This window comes from Harmonia axyridis, chromosome 4 (genome assembly GCF_914767665.1).
Source record: "Harmonia axyridis chromosome 4, icHarAxyr1.1, whole genome shotgun sequence".
NCBI lineage: Eukaryota > Metazoa > Arthropoda > Insecta > Coleoptera > Coccinellidae > Harmonia > Harmonia axyridis.
In genome coordinates, this window is record NC_059504.1 from 11,014,375 (window position 1) to 11,039,011 (window position 24,637).

The 24,637-nt window shown below is 34.6% G+C and overlaps 2 protein-coding genes across 2 annotated transcripts; both read left to right on the forward strand.

Moving 5' to 3' along the window:
- Positions 1-4,168: 4,168 nt before the first annotated feature.
- On the forward strand, positions 4,169-6,785 carry LOC123678411 (farnesol dehydrogenase-like). The gene is made up of 4 exons (XM_045615426.1): positions 4,169-4,557; positions 4,978-5,439; positions 6,374-6,517; positions 6,573-6,785. Exons 1-4 carry the CDS (start codon positions 4,450-4,452, stop codon positions 6,612-6,614), a joined length of 756 nt encoding a protein of 251 aa, XP_045471382.1. The 5' UTR covers positions 4,169-4,449; the 3' UTR covers positions 6,615-6,785.
- A 9,703-nt stretch (positions 6,786-16,488) lies between these two features.
- Positions 16,489-24,540, forward strand: LOC123677702 (transmembrane protein 164). The gene is made up of 6 exons (XM_045614383.1): positions 16,489-16,721; positions 19,632-19,954; positions 20,234-20,350; positions 22,133-22,211; positions 22,265-22,365; positions 23,679-24,540. The coding sequence occupies exons 1-6, from the start codon at positions 16,706-16,708 to the stop codon at positions 23,922-23,924; spliced, it is 882 nt and encodes a 293-aa protein (XP_045470339.1). The 5' UTR covers positions 16,489-16,705; the 3' UTR covers positions 23,925-24,540.
- Positions 24,541-24,637: the final 97 nt, after the last annotated feature.

Here is a 24,637-nt window from a genome sequence, read left to right on the forward strand (position 1 = left end):
AAAAAATGCACGTTGAAATTGTTAAAACTTACTACAAAAATTGTGGAAATTTTGCGGTACAGTCTCGAAACTAAAGAATTTTTTAGTCGTCGTGAAGAACCTTCTCGGACAGAAATAGTGTAACTGATAGAAAGATTTGAGCTGTTAAGACATATTAGTGATATCAAGATTCGAAAACATGTGGGTTGCTTAAGAATAACTGATAATATTGCTTACCATACTCATTTTAAAATGAGGTTGGTTCAACTGTTACAGTGAATAGATTGTGAAATTGGAAAATAGTGATATGGACAATGTTTATTTCCAACAATAAAACGCTACGTGCTACATAAGAAACAATCGCAATGTTGCAAGAAATGTTTCCTGGTTTTGTATGTAATTTCGCGAAGGAGTGATCACAATCTGCCACCGAGATCATGTGATTTTACACCTTTGGGCTTTTTTCGAGGTCACTTGAAAGATAAGCTCTATGTCAATACTCCACAGTCGATTTAAGACCTTAAAGATGGAATTCGTGAAGTTATCAAGGACATAGAGCAACTAATGTGCGAATTGATCATGAAAAATTTCATGAAAAGGATATGGTGCTGAAACCGTAGACGTGGCGGCCATTTTACTGATATCGTATCGTATTCTATCGTTGATGACCTTCCTCTTAACAATGTGATAAAAATTTCTCTTGAAATATACTCGTTTTTTGTTAATATCAAATTGGAAAGCCCTTTACAAAAAAAGACCCTTTTTGTTATGAAAAACTTCACTTGAGCCGAATCTGAAAAATTGTTAAATAAAAAAAGTGTTTCATTTAAGGAGAGGAATATATGCTCCAAGTTAATGTTCAACCTCAAGGCTCATTCTATATGATAAAACCTAGTTGAGAACTATTTTTTTATCGGTATTTACGAAAGTATCGACATCACTGCATCTCTTAAAGATATTTTCTAAAGTTTAAGGAACAGAAAAGCTACCGTAAAGCGACATAAAAATTTAGTTTTCACCATCACCGTTTGCTTAATTATTCCTTTGAACCGTTGCTATTACGAAGTTGAAAATCTCATCTCTTGGCATTCATGAAATTATAACTTGGACGTTTGTTTTTGTTTATTCTCCATCTCATCTCCTAGCTGCTGAAGCGCTTCCCGCGAAATGAAGATTTCATGTTAGCAAAAAAACTAACTAGAAAGGTATTCGGAGAGAGGAAAACAAAATAAATTCACGTTATAGCCTCTACAACGCTCTGGAAAGTGTATCATTTCCGGCCACTTTTGTTTCTAGCGATTTTCCGGTACAGCTCATCCCTTTCAGATCCATTTTACCTCCTCTTTATAATAATACACTTATTTGTTTGCGCTAATTTATTGTCATGGCATGGTGGTGGGATATTTTTTCCCACACAAAAGCTAAGAAAGACAGGAGACTATTTATTTCATCAGCCAAGATAACATTAGTAACAGGCCAATTGAAAAGTCCCCGGTCTATAATGGTAGAACACATTTTTTTGGCAAAATTCGATTTTATTATTCAACATAGTTGCCTTCGAGGGCGATACGGCGATTATAGCGATCTTCCAATTTTTCGATACCATTTTCGTAGTACGATTTGTTTTTCGCTTCAAAACAAGCCTCAGTTTCGGCGATTACTTCCTCATTGGCGCTAAATTCCTTTCCAGCGAGCATTCTTTTCAGGTCTGAGAACAGGAAAAAGTCGCTGGGGGCCAGATATGGCGAATACGGTGGATGCAGAAGCAATTCGAAGCCCAATTCATGCATTTTGTCATTGATTTGGGACACGGTGAAATGTCTTGATGGAACAGCGCCTTTTTTTATTCAAATGGGGTCGTTTTTTAAAGATATCATTCTTTAAACGATCCAATAACGTTTTATCATAATCGCTGTTGATGGTCTGGCCCTTTTTGAGGAAATCAATGAATATTATACCTTGCGCATCCCATAATATTACTGTCATAACCTTGCCAGCTGACTGTTGTGTTTTTCCTTCCTTTGGATTCGGTGCAGCCCACTCAGCTGACTGTCGATTGGACTCCGGAGTGAAATTATGAAGCCATGTTTCGTCCATTGTCACATATCGACGTAAAAATTCAGGTTTATTGCACTTAAACAGCTTCAAACACTGCTCAGAATCATCAACACGTTGTTACTTTTGATCGATTGTGAGCTCGCGCGGCAACCATTTTGCACACAGCTTCCTTATGTACAAAAATTCGTGAATGATATGATGTACACGTTCGGATGGTATCTTCACAATGTCTACTATCTCGATCAACTTCACTTTGCGGTCATTCAAAATTATTTTGTGACCTTTTTTAATTTTTTCGTCGGTGAAAGCCTCTTTGGGACGTCCACTGCCTTCGCCGTCTTCGGTGCTCATTTCACCACGTTTGAACTTAGCATACCAATCAATGATGGTTGATTTTCCTGGTGCAGACCCCGGAAACTCTTCATCAAGCCAAGATTTTGCTTCAGCTATATTTTCTCCCTACACAGAGCAATATTTTATCAGCATACGAAATTCTTTTATTTTTTCCTTCTTTTTTCAAATAACAGAAGTAACTACACTCACAACGCATTATCTCACAAACTTATGGTCGGACTTCTGTCAAATTTTGACACGTATCGTTTGAAGGTTGGTACTAACTAAAAATCATATGGATTCAATACTAGCACCTCCATCTCTGCATCAGACCGGGGACTTTTCAATTCACCTAATACTAATAGGTAACGGGCTGTCATTGCTCAAGATCAAAGACATTCACCTAGTTTTCAATTGATTATAATTCTGAAAAAGTCTCGAACGATTTCAAATGACTACTTTTAGAAAAAAATGAACGAGGGGTAATCATTTCATGTCAGGAGAGTAATATTACCCCCATTCATTCACTTCTTAATTCAATATCTTGGTGTGAAGGTGAGTCGAAACAAAGGATATATATCACGCTTAGAGGCTTCGCTAGACTCATAACTTGGAGGGGTCGTTTGATGTCTTGAAAGGAATCTTCATCGTAAGAAACTGGCAGATTCTCAAAGAACACCTTATATTTGATAAGAATTGACTATTAAGTAAGGTTCGAGAAGTCATACTGAATAAGAGCATTGAAAGTGAGTATTTTAAAATATATATTACTACACTTTTTTACGTGACAAAATGTTCAAATATCAGCAGTGGCGTACCCAGACATAAGCTTTGGGATGATAAAGAGTTATAAACGAAAAAATTATTGGTTATTAATTTCCAATTTCCTTTGAATTTAGAGATTTTCACTTGTCGAAGTGTCAGCTGTTGTATTCAAACGCGAAAATGTATAAATTTTCCCTCTTTTGGAGAAGTTTTCCAAAAAAGTTTGCTTACTCAAAATAGGATTACGATAGAAGGTAGTAATTCATCAATATTTCAAAGATATTGAATGATGAAAGCCTTCTTGGTGCTGTATTTTTTTATGTCACATATTTCACTCTCGGCACGTCCTCTCACTAGCAGCGGCCTCGAATAAGTTATTTGAGAGCATTCGATGAGCCTCAGTCGCAGATTTCTTCCTATTGAAACAGAAAATTAAAACCTCCCACAAATGACGAGAATTCGGCTCGTAAGCTGACATGTTTAATCGAGAATAACTTCATGATGCAGACACAAATCGACTTATATTTCGATGGCGTTATGTTTACAAACACATAAGCTTATAGCATGACATCTACGATCTATTTTTTTTTCGACTTGCAAAACGGCAGAAGCAAAGTTGTACAACTAATATTTTGTATGAACATGAACACAACTGAATTCTCAACTTTAGTACGATTGGATGGTCATTTTATGAATAATTCAGAAAACTAAATTTAAAATGAAAAATCTAACACAGATGTATTTATACGGCAGCCAGCCTGTCGCAAGGATGGACATAAATTATTTTGACCTCAAATTCTTCATCGGTGAGTCGAACCCAATCATTCAAGGTAATTGTTGAATTCAATATGACTCAAAACAACGATGATGTTGGGTTTCCTTTCCAGAATACATCGAACTATTCTTATAAACCCACTTAACAATATATGATTCATTGCAGTATTCAGAATGTTGGATGAATAGAGAGAAATAAATCTATCGAGAACAGGGTTGAAACTCCCTACTTCTCTAGACAATGAATTAATCTAGTACTAGGGTGAATAATTGAAAATCGATATATTTAAGCAAAACCAAAAAGTAATTAAGTGTTCTTATTCCAATCGAAGGAAAATTCACGTTATCATACTGATTGTGATTCATATTTGTAATTCATTCAATTCTCAATAGCCCATTCAATCCTCAGATAAGAAATATATTTCTGCTTGTTATCTCTTTTATCAAATGTTTTCATGCTAACCATATTGAATTTACCGCTTATTATCAAACAGTTCATTATCGTTCTTGAAATAAACGGGACATATTTTTGTTTGTGAAATGGTGCTGTCTATGGAAAGATGGAATGGAAAAGTTGCAGTAGTAACTGGAGCTAGTGCTGGTATCGGTGCAGCAATAGCTGAGCAACTTGTGGATCATGGATTGAAGGTAACATTTTCTTATCAAAAAATCTATCAGAGGACTTCCATTGAAATTTAACAGCTTGAAATAAATTGGTAGGAACCATTTTAAAGAAATAATTAATAGTTCAAGTTCCAAGATGTATGCAGTGTGTTTTAATCTGGATGCAAGTAATTCAGCAGACTCCTTTGAGGGGGTCAGGCTGTTATGAGATCGTTAGATTTTTCTTTGATTGAAACACCTCGTAAAATACACCACTGAACTCACTTTTCATAGTTTTCATACCTGGGCTACAAACATGAAATCATATTGTACACCGTGAATTTCTTCTTCCTTTTCTTATTCTCTAACGATGTTTCTGACTAAGTAAGATTATCTCACCATAATTTATATCCCATTTTCAAGGGGATGCCAGAATTTCATTGGAAATATCCAAAATGATTCCAGGTGGTGGGCTTAGCAAGAAGATTAGACCGTTTGAAAGAACTCGAGGAAAAGTTCAGTGGTAAAAAAGGATCATTCCATGGTTTGAAGGCAGATATCAGTAACACAGATGAAATAGTTTCTACATTCAAAACCATAGAAGAAAAATATGGACCCATTCACATTCTTGTCAATAATGCTGGCATTGTGCAGAAAACTACCATAATGGATGGTGACGTAGAAAAGTGGAAAAAAGTATTCGATGTGAATGTGATTGGACTTTGCTGCGCAACTAAAGAAGCTATAGGTAGTATGAGAAGGCATAATGTTGATGGTCATATAGTTCATATGAATAGTGTAGCTGGACATAGAATACCCCCAAGCACTATAACCAATGTTTATCCTGCTAGTAAACATGCTGTTACTGCTTTAACAGAATCGCTGAGGCACGAATTTTCTGAAGTTGGAAGCAGAATCAAAATAACAGTAAGAATAGTTCACAATACAATAGTTTCAGAATATTTCATTATTTATGTGATTGTCATCAACCATACCTATCTGAAGAAATCAGCATGTACCGGGTTTTTCACTATAATTTGACCCCCTCTTTAACTTTGTTACTAAAAGAGGTACAAAAAAATGTTTTTTACAAAGGTATCACGAAATCGACTAGTGTTTTTTGAAATGATTTCACAATACGAAATATATACAGAGTGGGCAACATATTGATTGCAACTTCATTTTTTCAAATGGAACACCCTGTATATTTTTTTGAATTTGACTAGCTCTTTTTTCCCTGATTTCGAATATATAACATATGTTTGGTCTATCTCTCTTATTCTGAGTTCCATAGAGTTTCAATTTTTAAGAATCACCTGGCTTGCTCAGTAATCAGTTTTCAAGTGGTAGGCTGCGATAACTCAAAATGCCCTTTTTTGAGTTATCTCGTTGACGGAGATATGACATACATTTTTCATTATAAATTGGAATTGGATGATTTGGATGCAACTCCATATATTCTCTCATTGTAGCTCTCTTATTTTTATTGTTCTTCACATAAAGTGGAATATTTCAAATTTTTCCACTTTTGTGTAATGCATATTCGATGAATAGTTTCATTCAATGACAAAAGTATGTCACATATCGTTGCCAACGAGATTTGTATAAAACATTTTTTTGTACCTCTTTTAGTAACAAAATTAAAGGGGGGGTCAAATTATGGTGAAAAACCCGGTACCTCATTGACAAAACTATTGAAATCATATTATAGAAATAAATATCTATTTCTTCTTTGACTTGAGATGTCTAAAATTACTGGAATGTCCAGTATGGATTAGACTTTTTAATTCTAGGATTCAATCCATGTGAATACACTTTGATCAATATTTGTTTTGTAATGAGAGTATTGTGATCTTTTCAGAGTATCAGCCCTGGTCTCACTGAAACAGAAATATTTGAGGTATCTGGATTAGCAACTTCATTTACTGATGATCTCCCCATCTTGAAAACAGAAGATATCGCTGATGCAACAATTTATGCTCTTTCTACCCCTCCTCATGTTCAGGTGAGTTTTCCATGATTTTATCAAGAGAAATAAAAACATAACCTGGAATTTCCAGGTACATGAAGTCACACTCAAACCAGTTGGTGCAGGTCCATGAAGAATTTGACAAGAGATCTACAATCTTCATCATCCAAATGTGATTCTTTTTTCATAATAATAATATTATACACAATTCTTATCCAGAGGAAAATTTATCTGCAGAGTTGAATTGTGGGTTTCTTTTTGAAATAGGTGTGTGGATTATCATTCAATAAATTTTAATCTCCCATTCATAATGTTTCTTTGTGTTGATTAAATGTATATTCCAAGAATTTCATTTCAGTTACATAGACACTGAGGAGTCTGTATAACAACATAAAAACGGGTGACAGAAAATATTATGATCCTACTTATATTCCTTATGCGTTCTTATTTTCCTTCGTATATTTCCATGAACTAACGAACCATAATGTGTATGTTGGTGGCACTGCTTTCAATTTTTCCCAAAGATTCAGTTTAGAGGACGGAATATAAATATTCATGTGCACCTTTATTTGCATGGATTAAGGTTATACGAAAGTAAACCAAATACATTTGCATATTTCCTTGCTTCGTTTTACCCCAACTTTTTGGTTTGGCACAATAATTTCAGGGAAGGAACAATATTACATACCAAGTATTTTTTTTCCTCCAATGATATCAAACGTCGCGTCGTAAATATAAGTATAGTCCATTCAGGAATTATTGACATCCCGGGTGGCTTTGGAAAATCGAAATTAAGTTGGTACTGGCTCATTCAGTAACATTTTGAATTGCAGATTTCGGGTTGGCATTGGAAATGTCATTGACAGGAGGTTAGATTTGTTTGTTTGTGCTATTGGTTTTGATCGAAGAAATTTTGGAAATGTATCCATTTCAAAAACACATTGATTAGTTTATTTGAGTATTTCTCACAGTACTGTTTCAAAAAAGAAGAAGACAAGTCCTTACAACCTGGATTATTAGTGGAAGAAAACCTGTGCAATACGATTTCACCTTCAAAGAATCATTGAATGATTTGATTGTTACCAAAAGCCGAGCCTGGATGAAATTTGACCAAAAAGCATCTGGATTTTAATCAATCAAAGACATCATTAAATAAACTTAATTGGTTACAAGTTCAAAACAGTTAATAAAAAGAAAATTCTTATTGATAAACAGAAAAATATAATAAGTTGAGTACGATTTTATGGTGAATACAGAGAATATTTGCAACAAAATGTGAAATTCATTTATCTGGAGGAAACTTGGTTATTTGAAAATGCCAGCATTATTCAACAGTGGACTCTAGAAAGAAAACAAAATATTTTTCAAGTATATTCAAGGGTAAAAGTAGAAGGAGCACTATTTTGAATGCTGGATATTTGGATTTTTACCTAGATGTTTTGTTATGACATTGGTGATCATGAGGATTATATGAATCTATGAAGAGAGAATTATTTTATAATTGGATTGCTAAACAAAGTCTTGGCATTGCATCTATAGTTTATTTATATTCTTTATTGAAATTAAGTATTGTTATATCTGTTTTCTGTTCTTCAATGAGTAATCCAAAAATCTAATAAATTCCAATTGCTTTAGAGAATTTTACTGAGTATTTAATCGAAAAATATATTCAGAAGAGTAACTTCAAGAATTTCTTCACCTCTTACCCTCTTGAAGATTATAATAGAATGCAATAAAATTTTAAAATTCACAAATTAAAAATAATTTCATGCAAAAATGCTTTTAGTGAGTGAGTTAAAGCTATTATGGGCAAAATAATTTAAGTAATTTAATAGAAACTAGTATAAAATCATTTCAATAAAAAACAGAAAACTCGAGTACAAATAGTACCTATATTTTTCATACAAGTTTAATCAATCATTGATGTCATGAACAGTTTCAATAATTAGTGACTTTAGAAAGAAATTTACACATCGGCTGATAAATTGGTTCCAATTTTGAAAGTTATAGTACAACTGTGATGTCAAAATTTTTCATATACTTAATGGATTCTTTGAATTTTATTTCTGTCTTATTATGATATGGCTCTTCCATTCACTAAGCTACATTATTTAAATTTATCAACCAGTTTTTTTCTGTTTTCTTCACCAGTTTAGACACCACAGTTAAAATGATCCATAAGAGTTATTTGATAAGAATTTTGCAAGCAGGTTGGTATCCAGTGTCCATCAGTAATGCAACAATTTTTGAAGAGCCTTCGGTGAAAAGAAATATGCATATTTTAATGATCTTCAATGGGCGACTCTTAAATTAATGATATCTCTTCATTGGATTTCCTCGAAATGAGATAGCATTTCACTATATTTTTACGTTATATAATCTGAATTTCAATTTATGAAATCATTATTGTATGCGTCCCTTCGTAATAATCGTAATTTCGAAAATTCAGGATCTTTCTGATACAAAAATGATGAAAATAATTTAAACTGGTTATTTCTATGATGAACCATAGCAATTTTTAGTGATATTTTTGTAACCAGAAATAAAGCCGCGACTAGACGTTCATGGCCTACTTCGATGTCAATAATTCCTGAATGGACTGTAAACCAAAATCAAACTCGGCAGGTGCTGCTTGATCACTGGGATAAGCTTCTATTCCAGTTTTTCCTGATTAATAATTCCTAGATGTCTGAAACCTCTCATATTTCTCCAAGAAGAAAACCTGTAAACCATATTTTATGACTTCATCAAATATAAAAGTCCAGTTTCGCTTTATTGGAATGTGGACAATAAAATATCCTTCGACTGAAACAGAGATATCGCTCCAGGTTAAGATGTTCCCTTGGGAATATTTTATAACAGAAAGCGTTGAAGGAATACATATTAATATAATACCGAGGTAGTAAACTACAACCATTTGAAAAATATTGCAGGACATTGTATTAACTTGTTCCATATAAAGTGAGTATTGAAAGGAAAAACTAATTTCTGTAGATTGTAGAAAACTTGAAGAGAAATATCAATTAGATTTTATTCATTATTCTACCCTGTCCAGATGGTGTCACATCGATAATTTAGTAGTTCAAGTGAAGACCCCCAAGACACTAAGATATTGTTAGAACTTTTATTGTAACCGTCATTTGTTTTGGAGAAAGTTTATTGTATTGTCCAACCTTTCACATTGAAATATACTAACTGCCAAAAAAAACTGCAACACTCAGAAGAAGCTGTTTAAATTCAAATTTTTTTTTGGTAAAACATAGATAGCATAGCAAGGAATAAATGACTGAAATTTGAAGAAAAAAACGAAGGGTTTATAATTTTTTTCAATAAATTTGTTGATAATGTGATTGTCCACCGCAATTATCTATACACTCCCCAACACGTCTCGGCATTAATGCAATAAGATGGTATATTTCTTCCTGAGGGATACTATCCCTAACTACCTGTACTTCATATCTCAGAGCCGCCATAGTCTGTGTGGGCTGGGGTAAATTTCCAAGCCTTCTACCCATGATGTCCCAAACATGCTCTATGGGCGAAAGAACGGGGAATCTGGGCGGCCATGGCAAAAGATTCACATGGGGCGCTTTGAAAATGTGCAACATGAGGTCGGGCATTATCTTGCAGAAATATTGGATTCTCGAGCCGGTTAAAGTAAGGGAGAACATATGGCGCCACTATTTCTTGAAGGTAACGCAGCGCTGTCATGTTACCTCGAATAAAGACTAAAGGTGACCTACTTGAATGTGCAATAGCACTCCATACCATAACGCCTACTTTCCGATGTACATGACGCTCAACATCAAACTGAAGTTCACGTCTTTCACCCTGACGTCATTTGACCCTTCTTCGGCCATCATGTGCGCCAAAATCGAGATTCATCAGAAAAGACGACCTGATGACTTTCCACATTCCAATGTTGACGTTCTCTGCACCACTGCAATCGTTGCCGGCGATGCTCAACCGTCAAAGGTAACACAAGATGGGGTCGATAATGCTGCAGTCCAAAAGGCCTTATCCGGGATAAACCGTTCGGACAGTTACAGGATAGCCTTGTTCTCCTAACCATTAATCAAGCAAAGATCGAGTTGTCGCAAATCGGTCTCTAATGGCCTCAAGTGTTAGACGTCGATCTTGAACTTTATTTGTGACCCTTTGACGTCCGGTGCCTACTTTTCTTCGATTTTAGGCAGTATCAAACCACGCTTGACAACATCTCATAACAGTAGTTGGATTTCTGTTCGTACGGTTAGCGATTTCTCAAAATGACAACCCCATCTCCCGTAAACCATTAATTCGACCTCTTTTAAATTCACTTAGCTGGCGATTAATTTCGCGTACACGTGCTCTAGGCATTTCAACAACAACTAAACATCGACTTTGGATCTCCTCGAACAACTGGTTTGTTGTAAAATTAAAAAAACTTGCAAAATTTAAGTAACAAAAATTGTTTACATGAAAAAACCTTCGCGATTTTTTTCTCCAAATCCAATCATTTACTCCTTGCTATACTATCTATGTTTTACCAAAAAAAAAATTAATTTAAACAGCTCTTTCTGGGTGTTGCAGGTTATGTATTGATATATTGGCTATGGAATTATGTTTGTTCTCTGGCTTATTATGTTGGAAAATCATTAGTTAGTTTTTGGCCAATAAATTTCGATTTGATTCTTTCTTATCCTTTATTGTGATGATTTCAATTGTCATCATTCAATGTTGTATATGATGGAAATTATAACATTTATTGCTCCTTTCTGGTTCTTTTCTTTTTTGTTTTCAGATTTAATTACAATATATGCGTTGTCAACTTCTGGTGAAGAGGAAGGATAAAAGGATTTTATTTGAATGAAGAAGAAGCCCTTCAATATAAATGTGTCAGCCTATTTTGTAAACAAACACATAAATCAATCACCACACCTATACGGGGAGACAGAGTTTTTGCTGAGGTTTTTATATGTTCTCTTGTATCATACGTTGAAATGTATGATGCCCCGTTACATTTTCCTCTGCTAATACTGAGATTCATAGACACATATGCTTCATTGTTTGAAATTAATAATTTGTATTGCTCTTTCTCAAAAGAATATATATACAGTATAATTCAGTTGTCTTTATGGTATCCATTAGTATACGCGTTAAGTATAGGTACAGTAATTATCACAGTAAAATATATGCTTTCATTTCAAGAAAAATCTGAGAAATGAATGCTCGTTGAAAAATATTTGTTTGCAAATCCCTGAAATCCAATAATATCATCTGTAATCAGTGAGGATAATTGATTGGGGTCGTATAACGAAATAAAAATGGCAATATTCCAGTAAAATCGGAATAACCCGTTAGATCTGGTCGTTACTCACGGTCTGCTCATTAGTTTCATCTCGATTCATGGTGATTCAATGAAATTGGTGTAACGAAACAAAGAGGTTATCGTCCCCCTTTCCAGTTTTGGAATGTACAATGGTTATTGTTTCGAGTTTTCATTGCCGCAGAATGTACGTGGCCTATTGGAAATTAATATCAAATTAACGATGCTTTCAGTCTAGTCGTATTCATATTAATGGTGTACTCTTATAAATACTGTTAAAAAAATATTTGTGTGTGTATGTCTATCATTTTGTTATATTTGTGATTTTACTCACAGAAAACCATTTTACTTGGTTTTCTCTATTTTTTAATATTCATATCATTAGTCCCTCATATGTATGTTTATGTATATGTAAACTTTGATGATGAATATATATTATTATTATTATTATTATTATCAAATAATACAATTTCATTTTGGTTCACTTTTTCGTATGATAATCCTCTAGCATACTTCAAGATTGGTTCTTTTGACCACTCTTCTCAAGAATTCACGATATTGAAGGTTAAATGACGCTATATCGTTGTTGTTTCAAAAATGAATAAAAAGAGATTTTTGCTTCGATATGTGACAGTGGATGAAACATGGATTTATCACTGAAGCGCACTTCTGGTTGAATGGCTACGTTAACAAACAAAACTGCCGCATTTGGAGTGAAACTAATCCTCAAGTGTATGTCGAAACACCATTACATCCAAAAAAACTGACTGTTTGGTGCGCTTTATGGGCTGGTGGAATCATTGGTCCGTACTTCTTCAAAAACGATGATGGCCAGAACGTTACAGTCAATGATTACTAACTTTTTCATTCCTGAATTAAACAACCATGATATCCAGGAGCTGTGGTTTCAACAAGACGGCGCAACATGTCACACAGCTCGTGTCACAATCGATTTATTGAAAGACACGTTTGGTGTCCGCCTAATTTCACGTTTTGGACCTGTGAATTGGCCTCCAAAATCTTGTGATTCAACACCTCTAGACTACTTTCTGTGGAGCTATGTAAAGTCATTGGTCTATGCGGATAAGCAACAACATTCGCCGAGTTATTGCCGATATACGGCCACAAACGTTGGAAAAAGTCATCGAAAATTGGACGTCCAGACTGGACAACATCCGAGCCAGCTGTGGCGGTCATATGCCAGAAATCATATTCAAAATGTAATGCCACAAGATTATCTTGAGGATAAATAAAATTCATGTCAATCGAATAATCCATCGTTGTTTTATTGCAATTTAAAGTTCTATAGCTCTAAAAAAAACAACCTTTATATAGACAAAATGATGGCTTAGTCCAAATTGGTCATCTGATTTCAATGCTCTTAACCCTTTAATTCAAACTTTAATATTAACTTTACCATAAAAACTATTCCCTTCCCTCCATCGAATCACAAACCCACACACCCATGAAAAACGCCATTTTTCGAATACGAGCGCAACATATGCCCCTCTGCAAATCGTAATTTATAGTTTTGTAATATCAGCACATACCTCCGAATTCCTCTGAATACTAATACGGCCAGATAAATCACGAATATTCCTACGGTACATTGGACACAAACGCAGCCGACGCTCCTTCCCGAAAATCTTTCCCGTCTCCCCGTCCTCTCTTTATCAAAGTTTGTATAGATCGAGGTACTTACCCACCATTTAACCCTATATTTCTATTACCAAACTCTCGCAGGAACGCGCTTGCAGGAATATAAACGGCATTCGTCCGCTCTCTATATGTATAGAATAGGCAGTTTTGTCCTCCTGCTTGGAATATTGATGATCCTGTCACCTTCACTCGGATGCTTGAGGAGCCGATTTCGGTTTAAATTCACCACAACTGTCTCGCATTAAAGCCATATTTGGACTCGGTTTATACACAGCCGTGTCTCCTTTTAAGGTCTGCTTGGTGTGACGACTCTGGATCTGTCGTGTGACTTAGAATTGTATAAATTGAGTTATTAACTTTATTAAATACACGTTATGGATCTTATGCAGGGTGCGGCAGAGCCGACTGACGAGTTTCAGAGGGCTATTAAAAAAAAATGGTGAAAGTTAGAGAAAAACGGTTTTATTCATTCAAAGCAGTAGGATTTATATTTTTTTCACTCAAGTTTTGAAAACGATATGACTAAGATGGCGGCTGTCAGCAGCGACACACTGATGAAGCCAATTTTAGAAGTTTTTGACCACTTTTCGGCATATCTCGAGCGGTAAGGCCCGGATTTCTTCGGTTATTCGCTGCTTGAGTTTTGGCAGGATGTGTGGACGATGTTTGAACACCGTATCTTCAAGGTGGCTCCAAAGAAAGAAGTCGCAGATACTCAAATCTGGTCAGAGGACTGGCCAACCCATGTCCACTTTCAGTGAGACCAGTCTTCCTGGGGACATCTGTCTCAAAATAGCTAATGAAGTTCGAGCCTAGATGCCCTAGAAGACTCCCAAGATCGTCTTCTTCAGCAAGTTCTTCCAATTCAGGCTGTAGGAAGGTTTCCAACTTTGACACGCTGGGAAGTTACTGTAACGGTGACATTTTCACTCCAAATTGAGGCACAGCACAACAAACACCGACTCCAGGTGAATGGAGTGGTCTTCCATGGAGTTGAAGAGGAAAATAGCATTAATGATCTGTGAAAGCTCGTCCATCGGCTCTACCGCACCTTGTATAAGGTGTAGTAAAAAGTAATCCATTATTTTTGCAAAAAGCTTTAATTACCATAGTTAGATTGGTTCGATTAAGGTCAAATATGTGCCGTTTTATTCGATAACTTGTTGCTATTTTGGAGGAATTATCATTATATTATATTATTATTATTAAATATTCAACTATGTAGTGATGAATTATTATTATTATCTCTCATAGGAGCCCTCGTCCCTATTGGCAAAAAAATTGAGATAGTCGATTTCTAAAGCCTCTGTTTTCACCAGCAAAATTGTTCACCATAAACAAGAACAGATGGTAAATCATTTGGTGCCAGGTACGGACTATAAAGTAGAGGCATAAGAACCTCCAAACCAAGCTGCCGTAGCTTCTGGCGAGTCTCTATCGATGTGTGTAGCCTGGCGTTGTCCGGATGGAACACAATTCCTCTCCTATTGGCCAAAGCTGTAACTCATTGTAGATAATTCCCTGCCAATCTCATCAAACATACAGCAAAACCTTCCTGGCCGTCAATCCTAGCTTGAGCACCATATCCGCCGGCTCACAGCGTTTCGACCACGACCGTTTTCGCTTGACGTTGTCGTAAGTGATACAATTTTCAACACCAGTCACCAACCGCTTCAAAAATGGGTCGATTTTGTAGCAATTCAGCTGCGCTTCGCAATTTGAAATTTGGTTCATGAGTTTTTTTTTGCGTTAATTCGTTTAGTACCATACAGTATAACTTCAGTAGTCCGGGCAGATATCGTTCCGGTACCTGTCCGGATTATTGAGGCGTCCGGATTACTGGAGTGATTTTAAGTTAATAAATAAAGCAACTTATAAATTATAAAAATAAGGTTTATTAATCAAGTCACAAAAAAAAATTATTTTCTCATAAAATAAAACAAAACTCCTAAGTACATGTAACACGTTATGTAAATATGTACATGTAGGTATTTATAATATTGTATACATATATATTATGTATGTATGCAAAATGAAATATCTTCTACTTTTTTGAAAAATACATATCAATTTTAGTTTGGACCTTTTTGGATGCATCTATATCAATTGCCTTGTCTTTAAGCCTTTTCAAAAGCTATAAATCTTCAAGGGTAAGATTATTCTTCTCAGTCCACCTGATAGCTAGACTTTTCTATGAGTGTAAGTGTCTTATGTGATCATTTGACTGGAGCCATTGCGTCCGGCACGCTCAAAAACAAAATGCAGAATGAAAGATGCTGCCGCCGCGCTGTTTCCAACCGGCATGTAACCGTTTTTTACATGTATAGACAGGAAAATGCTATTGTTTTGCATAATGAATATTTTCGCGCCCGGATTTCAGAGGTGAAAATTTCAAAATGCCCGAATCCCAGCAGTGTCCGGAATACTGGAGTGTCCGGACTAGCGACTGTCCGAACTATCGAAGTTGTACTGTACTTCGAGCTTCTTCTTTTGATACCACCCTTTTGTAAATGATTTCAAACGATTTTTTGTCCAATCTTTAGCTCTTAGGTAATCGAAACAGTGCTTACATGACGGTAGGACTCGAAAATGTCCATGATTTTATCGACATTTTCGACAATTGGTCTTTCAGTGCGTGGTGCATCATCGAAATTACCGAAACTGAATCGACGAAACCATAATTGCGCTTAGTTGGCTGTTACAGTATCAGAACCATAAACACTGTTTACCTGGCTTGCATTTTCACCTTTATCAAAGAAAAACTATAAAATATAGCGTGTTTTCTCTTTGCTAGTGTCCATCTTTGACCCAACTGAGTCAACTAATCACTTAACTGTCATAAGAGTTTTTGTAGTAAGAAATCCCATATTTTCAACGCCATCCATTAGAACCCGATCGGACTTATACAACGCGAGATTTCAACTAATCTCACCCCTATAGCGACCTCTTCTAGCCTCCAGCCAAACTAAGTGCGCACATCCAGAGCTTTCAGGATGACAACTTTCCCTTATCGATCCCAGATGTCCCTATGTTCGTTTGTTGTGCAACACGGAACTCGATAATTCTGCAATGCAACTACAGTGATTCGCTTGATCAGGAAATACGGCCGAAACAGCAGTGATTTCAGACAATATTAGAGCGGGAACCGGAAGTCTGTAGTGAGAAAACATCCAGTTGAAAATGACAGTGAAATGTGATTTTGGAATTGACGATTCCGTTTTTAAAACCTGAAATTCAGTTGAAATGGATATCGTTCAATGATGATTATTCAAGGTAATCAATTCGCTGCAACCGACGCTTTGAATTTTTAATTTCTCTAGGGACAAGGTAGCCCTGAATTGAATTTTTTTTTATTAATTATGGACATGACTTAGAATATTTCTTTTGTCATTAGTTTTTTTCGAAAATGTATTCTTTAGATTTGTCGATAACATTAAATTACTGCAGTAATTCTGTTGCTACTTCGAATCAGATATAATAGAAGGTTTACATACAGGGTGTCCCAACGTAAATTCAACGCCCTTCCCCAGAACTCAAAAATGAAGAATTTTCAAAGATTTAAAAAACAGGTCAACTTCTGATTTGAGGGTGATGAATTTCCTTCAATTTATTCCGAAAAAACCACCTCCATGAAGGTGGCATCAATCCCCAACATTTTTTTGAATTGGGAAGAGATGTCGAGTGTTGGTTAGTTTGAAAATTATGTATGTGCTGTACACAATTCAGTTGAAATTTTCAAAATTGGTTCACTATTCACGAAATAATGTAATATTGAACTTATCGCCAAAAGGTGATGTTGAAAAGACAGTTGAACTGCCCAGACTCAAGAAACTAAGAGTTTTGGAGAATCCAAAAATAATTTTCAAGTTCTTTATTAAAAAGAAAAAGAATTCCTATGACGACATTGTTCCGAAAAAACTACCTGAGGGTGGCAACAACCCCCAATTTTTTTTATGGGAAAGAGATGGCAGATGTGTTGCTGCGATGTTTAGAGAACAGAAAAAACAAAAAAAGTTTTTTCGGAACAAACTCAGGATGCAAATTCTTCGCTCTCAGAACAGAAGTTGGCCAGTTTTTTTTTATCTTCGAAAATTCTTCATTTCTGAGTTTGGAAGGGTCAAATTTTCATTGGGACGCCCTGTATGTATGTAGAAGTATATATTTCAGAAAAGAAACGTGTACTTCTGATTTAATCATGCAAAAACATGTGATAACATCATATGCTTGTTTTTTTGGCACAATCTTGCCTGAATAACCAAAATTAAAATTATTCGAATATAGATCATTTTTTCATATTGATTTGATACTTTCTTCATTATCTTCCTCATAACTAGCTTTCATAACTTATCTTCCATTTCTTCCTGTTTCTAAAATATAAAGTATCTAAAAGTTTTTCCAATAGAAATGACAATTTAAAATGATTATGATGACCACTCTGTATTATTTTTGACATTTCTTATGTCATTTGTGTTCAGTAAGTAGTGCCATAAAAAAAAAACTCTTCAACATAGTTTAGAAATTGTTGAATCAAAATCAGTACTCTTTTGTGAGTACTGAGAGAAATTTAGGAAGAATTCATGGACGACGCATTATTCAATTTTCAATTGAATTCAATTTTATTTATTTGTCGTATTGCAGACAAAATTTCGAGTTGATTTTCTTTACACGATACAACAGAATCAGTATCAAGTACTGAGCCGTACTTGGTATCACTTTCAAATTAGTCTACTATACGACGAATAATTCTTTTAACTGTATAATTTTGTCAAATTTCTCTCAGTATTCACAAATTTCTCTAAGTATTACAAACGTTGTTGAAGCGTGTATCTTTCCTACTGAACACAAATGACACAAGATATATCAGAAAATAATACACAGTGTTGCCATCAAAACAATTCTAAATTGTATTATTCCTATTGCTCCTCACGATGTTCTCTGAACATTACAGTATATTCCTTTTTACAAGAACAAAAAAAATTGTAAAACCCAACGTATACTATCTACAGGTGCAATTATTCTCACGTTTGTTCAGTTGAGCAATGAATAATTCAATAAAATATATTTTTCAATGTCATGGACCCATTTGACTTATTTAAGAAAGTATCGATTGGGACAGCAAGTATTAATTTTGTGAGCCTCGAGTAGGTAGTATAGGATTTATCATTTGTCATTGCGAATTAAAATACGAAACAAAAATAAATTAGAAGCTCATGACTTTGACGAACTTTTTCCTATAACAACTTCTCGAAAACGTGCATATTGGAATAGCAGTAGATAATCACAGAAAAATTGTACGAAAGTTTTAAAAATTTACTTTGAGCCTAGTGCATTCGCCATTTTGCATCTTTCAGTACTGTTGCAGTTTTATTTAATCTTCATTCATCATCGCAAACCAGTGAAACATTATAATTAATCACAAAATGAATAAATAAATATTATTGAGGAAATTACATTATCGCAGAATGTGGGAATAGGTCAAGCGTGAAAGTCAAATACAACTGCGGCAATTTATACAGTTGCGCATCTCTTGAACTAAGGGCGGAACGACCTAAGGGCAAAGGTATTTTAAAAATGAATGCCTGGGTTCCTGTCATCTTCTTACATCTTGACATTTCCTCAATCATTCCTGGAAATAATAGCAAGGATGCCATAACGAACAAATCTTTTTAAGAATGCAGTCCAAATCCCTAGATTGAAAAATTAGGGAAAAACTGCTATAATTACACCACACTTCTACAGTTTTTACAATATTGGTATTATTGTCGAAGACGAAAATGGTAACTTAACAGATGAATGTAGAAACATTCAGAAACAGTGACAAATTGAAAGACAATTGGGTGTAATATATATTTTTGCACAAACTGCTACAAAACTATAAATATACAAAGATATAGTTATAACAAACTTTGTTTGATATTTGTACAAATATATTCGATAATTTTCAGTAATGTCGATTGTGTGCTTGTACTAATTTATTGTGTAAAATGTAGATATTTGAAAAATGAGGTAAGCACTGACGTAAAGTCAGGAGCTTTTGAGCGCTCGTCATGCAATTGCACTCTTAAAGGCCACATAAAGGTATATACTGGATACACCTCAGTGCTTTCCTCATTTTTTTTCAATATTTTTTCACTCTAAAAAATACTGTAAAAATATAAATTACTTTGAACTAATTTTTTGCAGGTTCCTTGATGGACTGGGCATACGGTGGTGTTAACACCACTGTACCAAGAAATGCCGGTCCAGAATGCGCAGCTTACATGAATCCAACATGGAGGAAAATTGAAAGCACGTTCATTCTTGTAGTAGCAATAAAACTTTTCGACTGGAGCTACAAAAGAATCAGTATTGATCAAATAGTATATAAGAAAAGGGAAATGGGAAATTTTAAAATAGTACTCCTTATCATCATGTGCGTGGTTTGGGGCATGGAAATAGGCTACAAATTCTCATCTAGGACTGTGATATACCTTCTAAATCCTTGTCACGTTACTACCGCGATTCAGGTAAATATTTATAACTGTTTACCTGAGCCAAATTCGAAAAAAATGGTAAATTAAAAAAGTTTTTTCGGTGACAGGAAGCTAAAGTTGAATTTATTGTACAACTTTAAGACTCAGCCTGTATATCCATAATGAAGCTCTCTGTATGTATCAACTGAAAATAGGCACAAAATTTCATTTCGCAAATAAAAGACAATTAACAATTCCCATATAAGGTATTTTTTATAAAATCACTTCCCTATATTTTCTTCACACGATGTATAGTAACATTTATTTTTTCAGATTTATTTACTGGCTGCAGTACCAAGTAAATTAACCACAGCAATTTTTCGAATCCACATGAATCTTTTGAATGGACCATTATTAGCTTTCCTTTTTCCAGAAACAGATACAAGAATTGTAAGTGTAGAGCGCATTTTAATATATGTTCATTTGGTTGCAATCAGAAACCCCTGAATAGAGTGCACAGAATATTATGAATGAAATATTTTTCATTTATTATAACTTGCTTGTTCGGCAGAACTAAAGAATTCAGGTCTTTTTAGTAGAGGTCTAATCTGTTTTTCAACTAACGTTTCGCTCAATACCTACTATTAGGCCAATTGAAAAGTCCCCGGTCTGATGCACAGATGGTAGTGCTAGTATTGAATCCATATGATTTTTACTCAGTACCAATCTTCAAACGATAAGTGTCAAAATTTGACAGCAGTCAGACCATTAGTTTGTGAGATATTGCGTTGTGAGTGTAGCTACTTTTGTTATTTGAAAAAAGATGGAAAAAAAGAATTTCGTGTGTTGATAAAATATTGCTTTTTGAAAGGAAAAAATACGGTTGAAGCAAAATCTTGGCTTGATGAAGAGTATCCGGGGTCTGCACCAGGAAAATCAACCATCATTGATTGGTATGATAAGTTTAAACGTGATGAAATGAGCACCGAAGACGGCGAACGCAGTGGACGCCCAAAAAGGCTGTCACCGACGAAAAAATCAAAAAAGTTCTCAAAATAATTTTGAATTACCGTAAAGTGAAGTTGATCAAGATAGCAGACATTGTGAAGATATCATCTGAACGTGTACATCATATCATTCACGAATATTTGTATATGAGAAATCTGTGTGCAAAATGGGGTGCCGCGCGAGGTCATATTCGATCAAATGTGTTAATGATTCTGAGGGGTGTTTGAAGCTGTTTGAGTGCTATAAACCCGAATTTTTGCGTCGATATGTGACAATCGATGACACATGGCTTCATAATTTCACTCCGGAGTCCAATTGACATTCAGCTGAGTAGACTACACACGATAAACCGAATCCAAAGCGAGGAAAAACACAACAATCAGCTGACAAGGTTATGGCATCAGAATTCTGGGATGCGCAAGCATCCCAGAATAATAGTATATAGTATAATATTCATTGATTACCTCCAAAAGGGTCAGACCATCAACAGCGATTATTATATAGCGTTATTGGTTCGTTTAAAGGATGAAATCGTTAAAAAACGGCCCCATTTGAAGAAAAAAAGGTGCTGTTTCATCAAGACAATGCGCCGTGTCACAAATCAATGAAAGCAATGGCAAAATTGCATGAATTGGACTTCGAATTGCTTCCGCATCCACCGTATTCGCCAGATCTGGCCCTCAGCGACTTTTTCCTGTTCTCAGACTTCAAAAGAATGCTCGCTGGAAAGAAATTTTGCGCCTATGAAGAAGAAATCCCCGAAACTGAGGCCTATTTTCAAGCGAAAGACAATCTCTGTATCGCCCTCGAAGGCAACTATGTTGAATAATAAAATCGAATTTTGCCAAAAAAATATATGTTTTACTATGGTAGACCGGGGACTTTTCCATTGGCCTAAGCATCTTCAGGGGAGCAATTCAGTGTCGAGTTACAATCTACAATTTAGAAACCTCTGAAGATGCTTACCGCAGTAGTAAGCGAAACATCAGGTGAAAACCGACTAGGAATTTTCTAATTCAATCGAACAATCTCGAATCAATCGAATCTGACCGTGAAAGCCTTCATCATTATAACTTGCTTATGGTTTTAATTAACTAATATCTGCCATTTTGGAGTTGAATATCACATTTACTTATCAAAATAATATTCTGTTTTCTCAAAAAACTGTGTGTTACCATTAACTTTGTATTTTGTTGTTTTTTAACTCGATTTCGATGTTTGAAGTTGCCCTTAGAGTCTGCTATCTATTGGATACAGCATGGAATGATGTTTGTTGTGCCTTATTATCTGTTGTTTCTTAGAGGTAAATTCCTTATGAAATGAGGAATTTATGATTTTAATCTGTTTCTTTTTCAGGTCCATACAATACCGAAAGCTTTTCTGATTTCAGTTGGAATGCATTCAGTTATAGCATTAATATGATATATCACTTTGGAATTCTGCAAACTGTTTCAATTGTAAGTAAAACTTGGAAACAACCACTAGTGTATCATCGGAAGGCATGGATTTTATAAGCAAAAAAAAAATCTGAGGACGCTCTTGAATATAGGTATACGCCTCAGAGTAATAAACATAGATAGAGGGAGCATATGTCATTTTCAGTGAGCAAATTTTGTCCCCAACATGAACTATCAAATTTGACATGAAGCGCGCGGAAATGAAAATATATCAGTGATACGATATTTCACTTAATTCGAAGTTTCTCCTCAAAGAACGCACTTCTTATGTCCCATAGTACATCAACGTTACATATTATCTCAAAATATATTGAAATAAATATCTAAATATTTCAGAAATTCAGAAAACAAACTTCAAGCGCGCCAAACGACGTGAAGCAACCGATGACACTAGGAGAGCAAAAGTTGCCAAACCTTGGATTTCAGCAGGTTGATACAGAAAATACCTAATGAATATTCTGCTTATTATAAATTCGAAAATTAGAAAAATATCGAATTCCAAATATTCAAATTTGCATATAAATCGGTAATCACTCAAATAAATATATTCCATTCAATATAATATACATTCATAACGATATAGTGAAATTGTGGATTTAAAAATATCGGACAACGTAATCTAACCATGTTGGAGACATGTAAAAATTTCGTATACTCCCTTTATCTATGTTTATTACTCTATGATATACTCAAAATCTCATCCCAATCGGAATCGTCACGGAAATATTGTGTATTTATTTCCCAATATCCTTCTTGAATTTCTATGATAATGTAATCAACTTCGAACGAAGCTTGAAATTGTCAATTTATATCACCCAAAATCTCAACTACGTCGGTTTTGAAATAAGGGAAATATTGGGTTCTTTTTGAATTTTCTCTGGTTCTGGTTATGCGATCAACTTGAAATTAGCAAGGGGCTGAAAATTGTTATTTTACAACCAAATACAAATTTTCATCTCCATTGAAACCAATTTTCCAAATTTTCAAGAAACAGAATTTCAACGACGAACATATAAACTTGAATTGACTGCGAAATCTCCGGCTCAAAATTCGAAATTTACAGACATTGCGCTCAAAAATAAGTCTAAAATTGATTTTTGTGACATCTATGTGAATCTGATTGAACTAATCATCGCCGCTGCAGTTTGAGTATAGAATGCTATACTATTATACGGTCTTCCATCTCTTAACAGAAAACCTAACTAAAATTGAGTTCCATGTTCTTTTTCTAGATGTCACTTCTTCTGCATTGTATAATTTAAAATTCAATTTTTGTTACTGAATAAGCTTATTAACAGTTCAATCTTTTGCAGCCCACCGAAGTCAATCTCAATCACATGTTGTGTCCAGCGATTTTGGATCCATTCGACAGTCAATTATATCGGACCTGTGGTATAATTCACCAAGCTTTTTTATGCCCCTTTATGTGCAAATTTGTGTATGCTAGTGCTGAATTTTGTTTATTGATATTCGAGCTGATAAAATATAGACATAGAGAAGTGGCAGCTTTGGATGAGAACAAACAAATATCTTCAAAAGATATCGAAAAATTGGATTAACTCGATATTACATATTGTCCAAATGATAGCAAGCAATATTTATCATAGTCGACAATACCAACAAAAATGACTCATTAATTTTAAGTCTCACTCAAATAATATCATGATATATAGGTATTATTTCGAAATTAAATAACATAATTTATACAGATAAATTCAATTAGGTGTACAATGCGTGATTCTAAAATTTTCTCTAGCCAATATAAATTCAATATTTCTGATATTAGCTTCCTCGAATAGGAATTTTGCAAAATATTTTCATATTCTTATTATTTATAATAGTTAAAAAAAAAATCTTGAAGTAATTACAGCTTCTTAACAGAGGAACATTCAATGAAAAAAGGACCTAGTCAAAATTTAAATTTGAATTTTTTTCATTGATTTTTAAGTCTTAAGCTTGACAAATGGAACAATCAATCAATTCAAACGCCAACATCTCTTCGTTGAGCACAATTATTCTAAATTAACTTGAGAGCAGTGGCATTTGTGAAACTAAATTCTAAAAATAGATGTAAAAATTATGATCATAAAGAACAATAAGTTGTAAATAGCAATTTGGTAGATGACGAAAATCTATACAATGTTACGTTTTAAAATAAATTCTATTATCGAGAAAGTGTTGTTACTGTTTGAATCCTTTGCAAAGTCAATACCTTTACTGAATGTGTTGGACTTATCTAAGCCAATACGGTATATAAAGTACATCAGTTTCT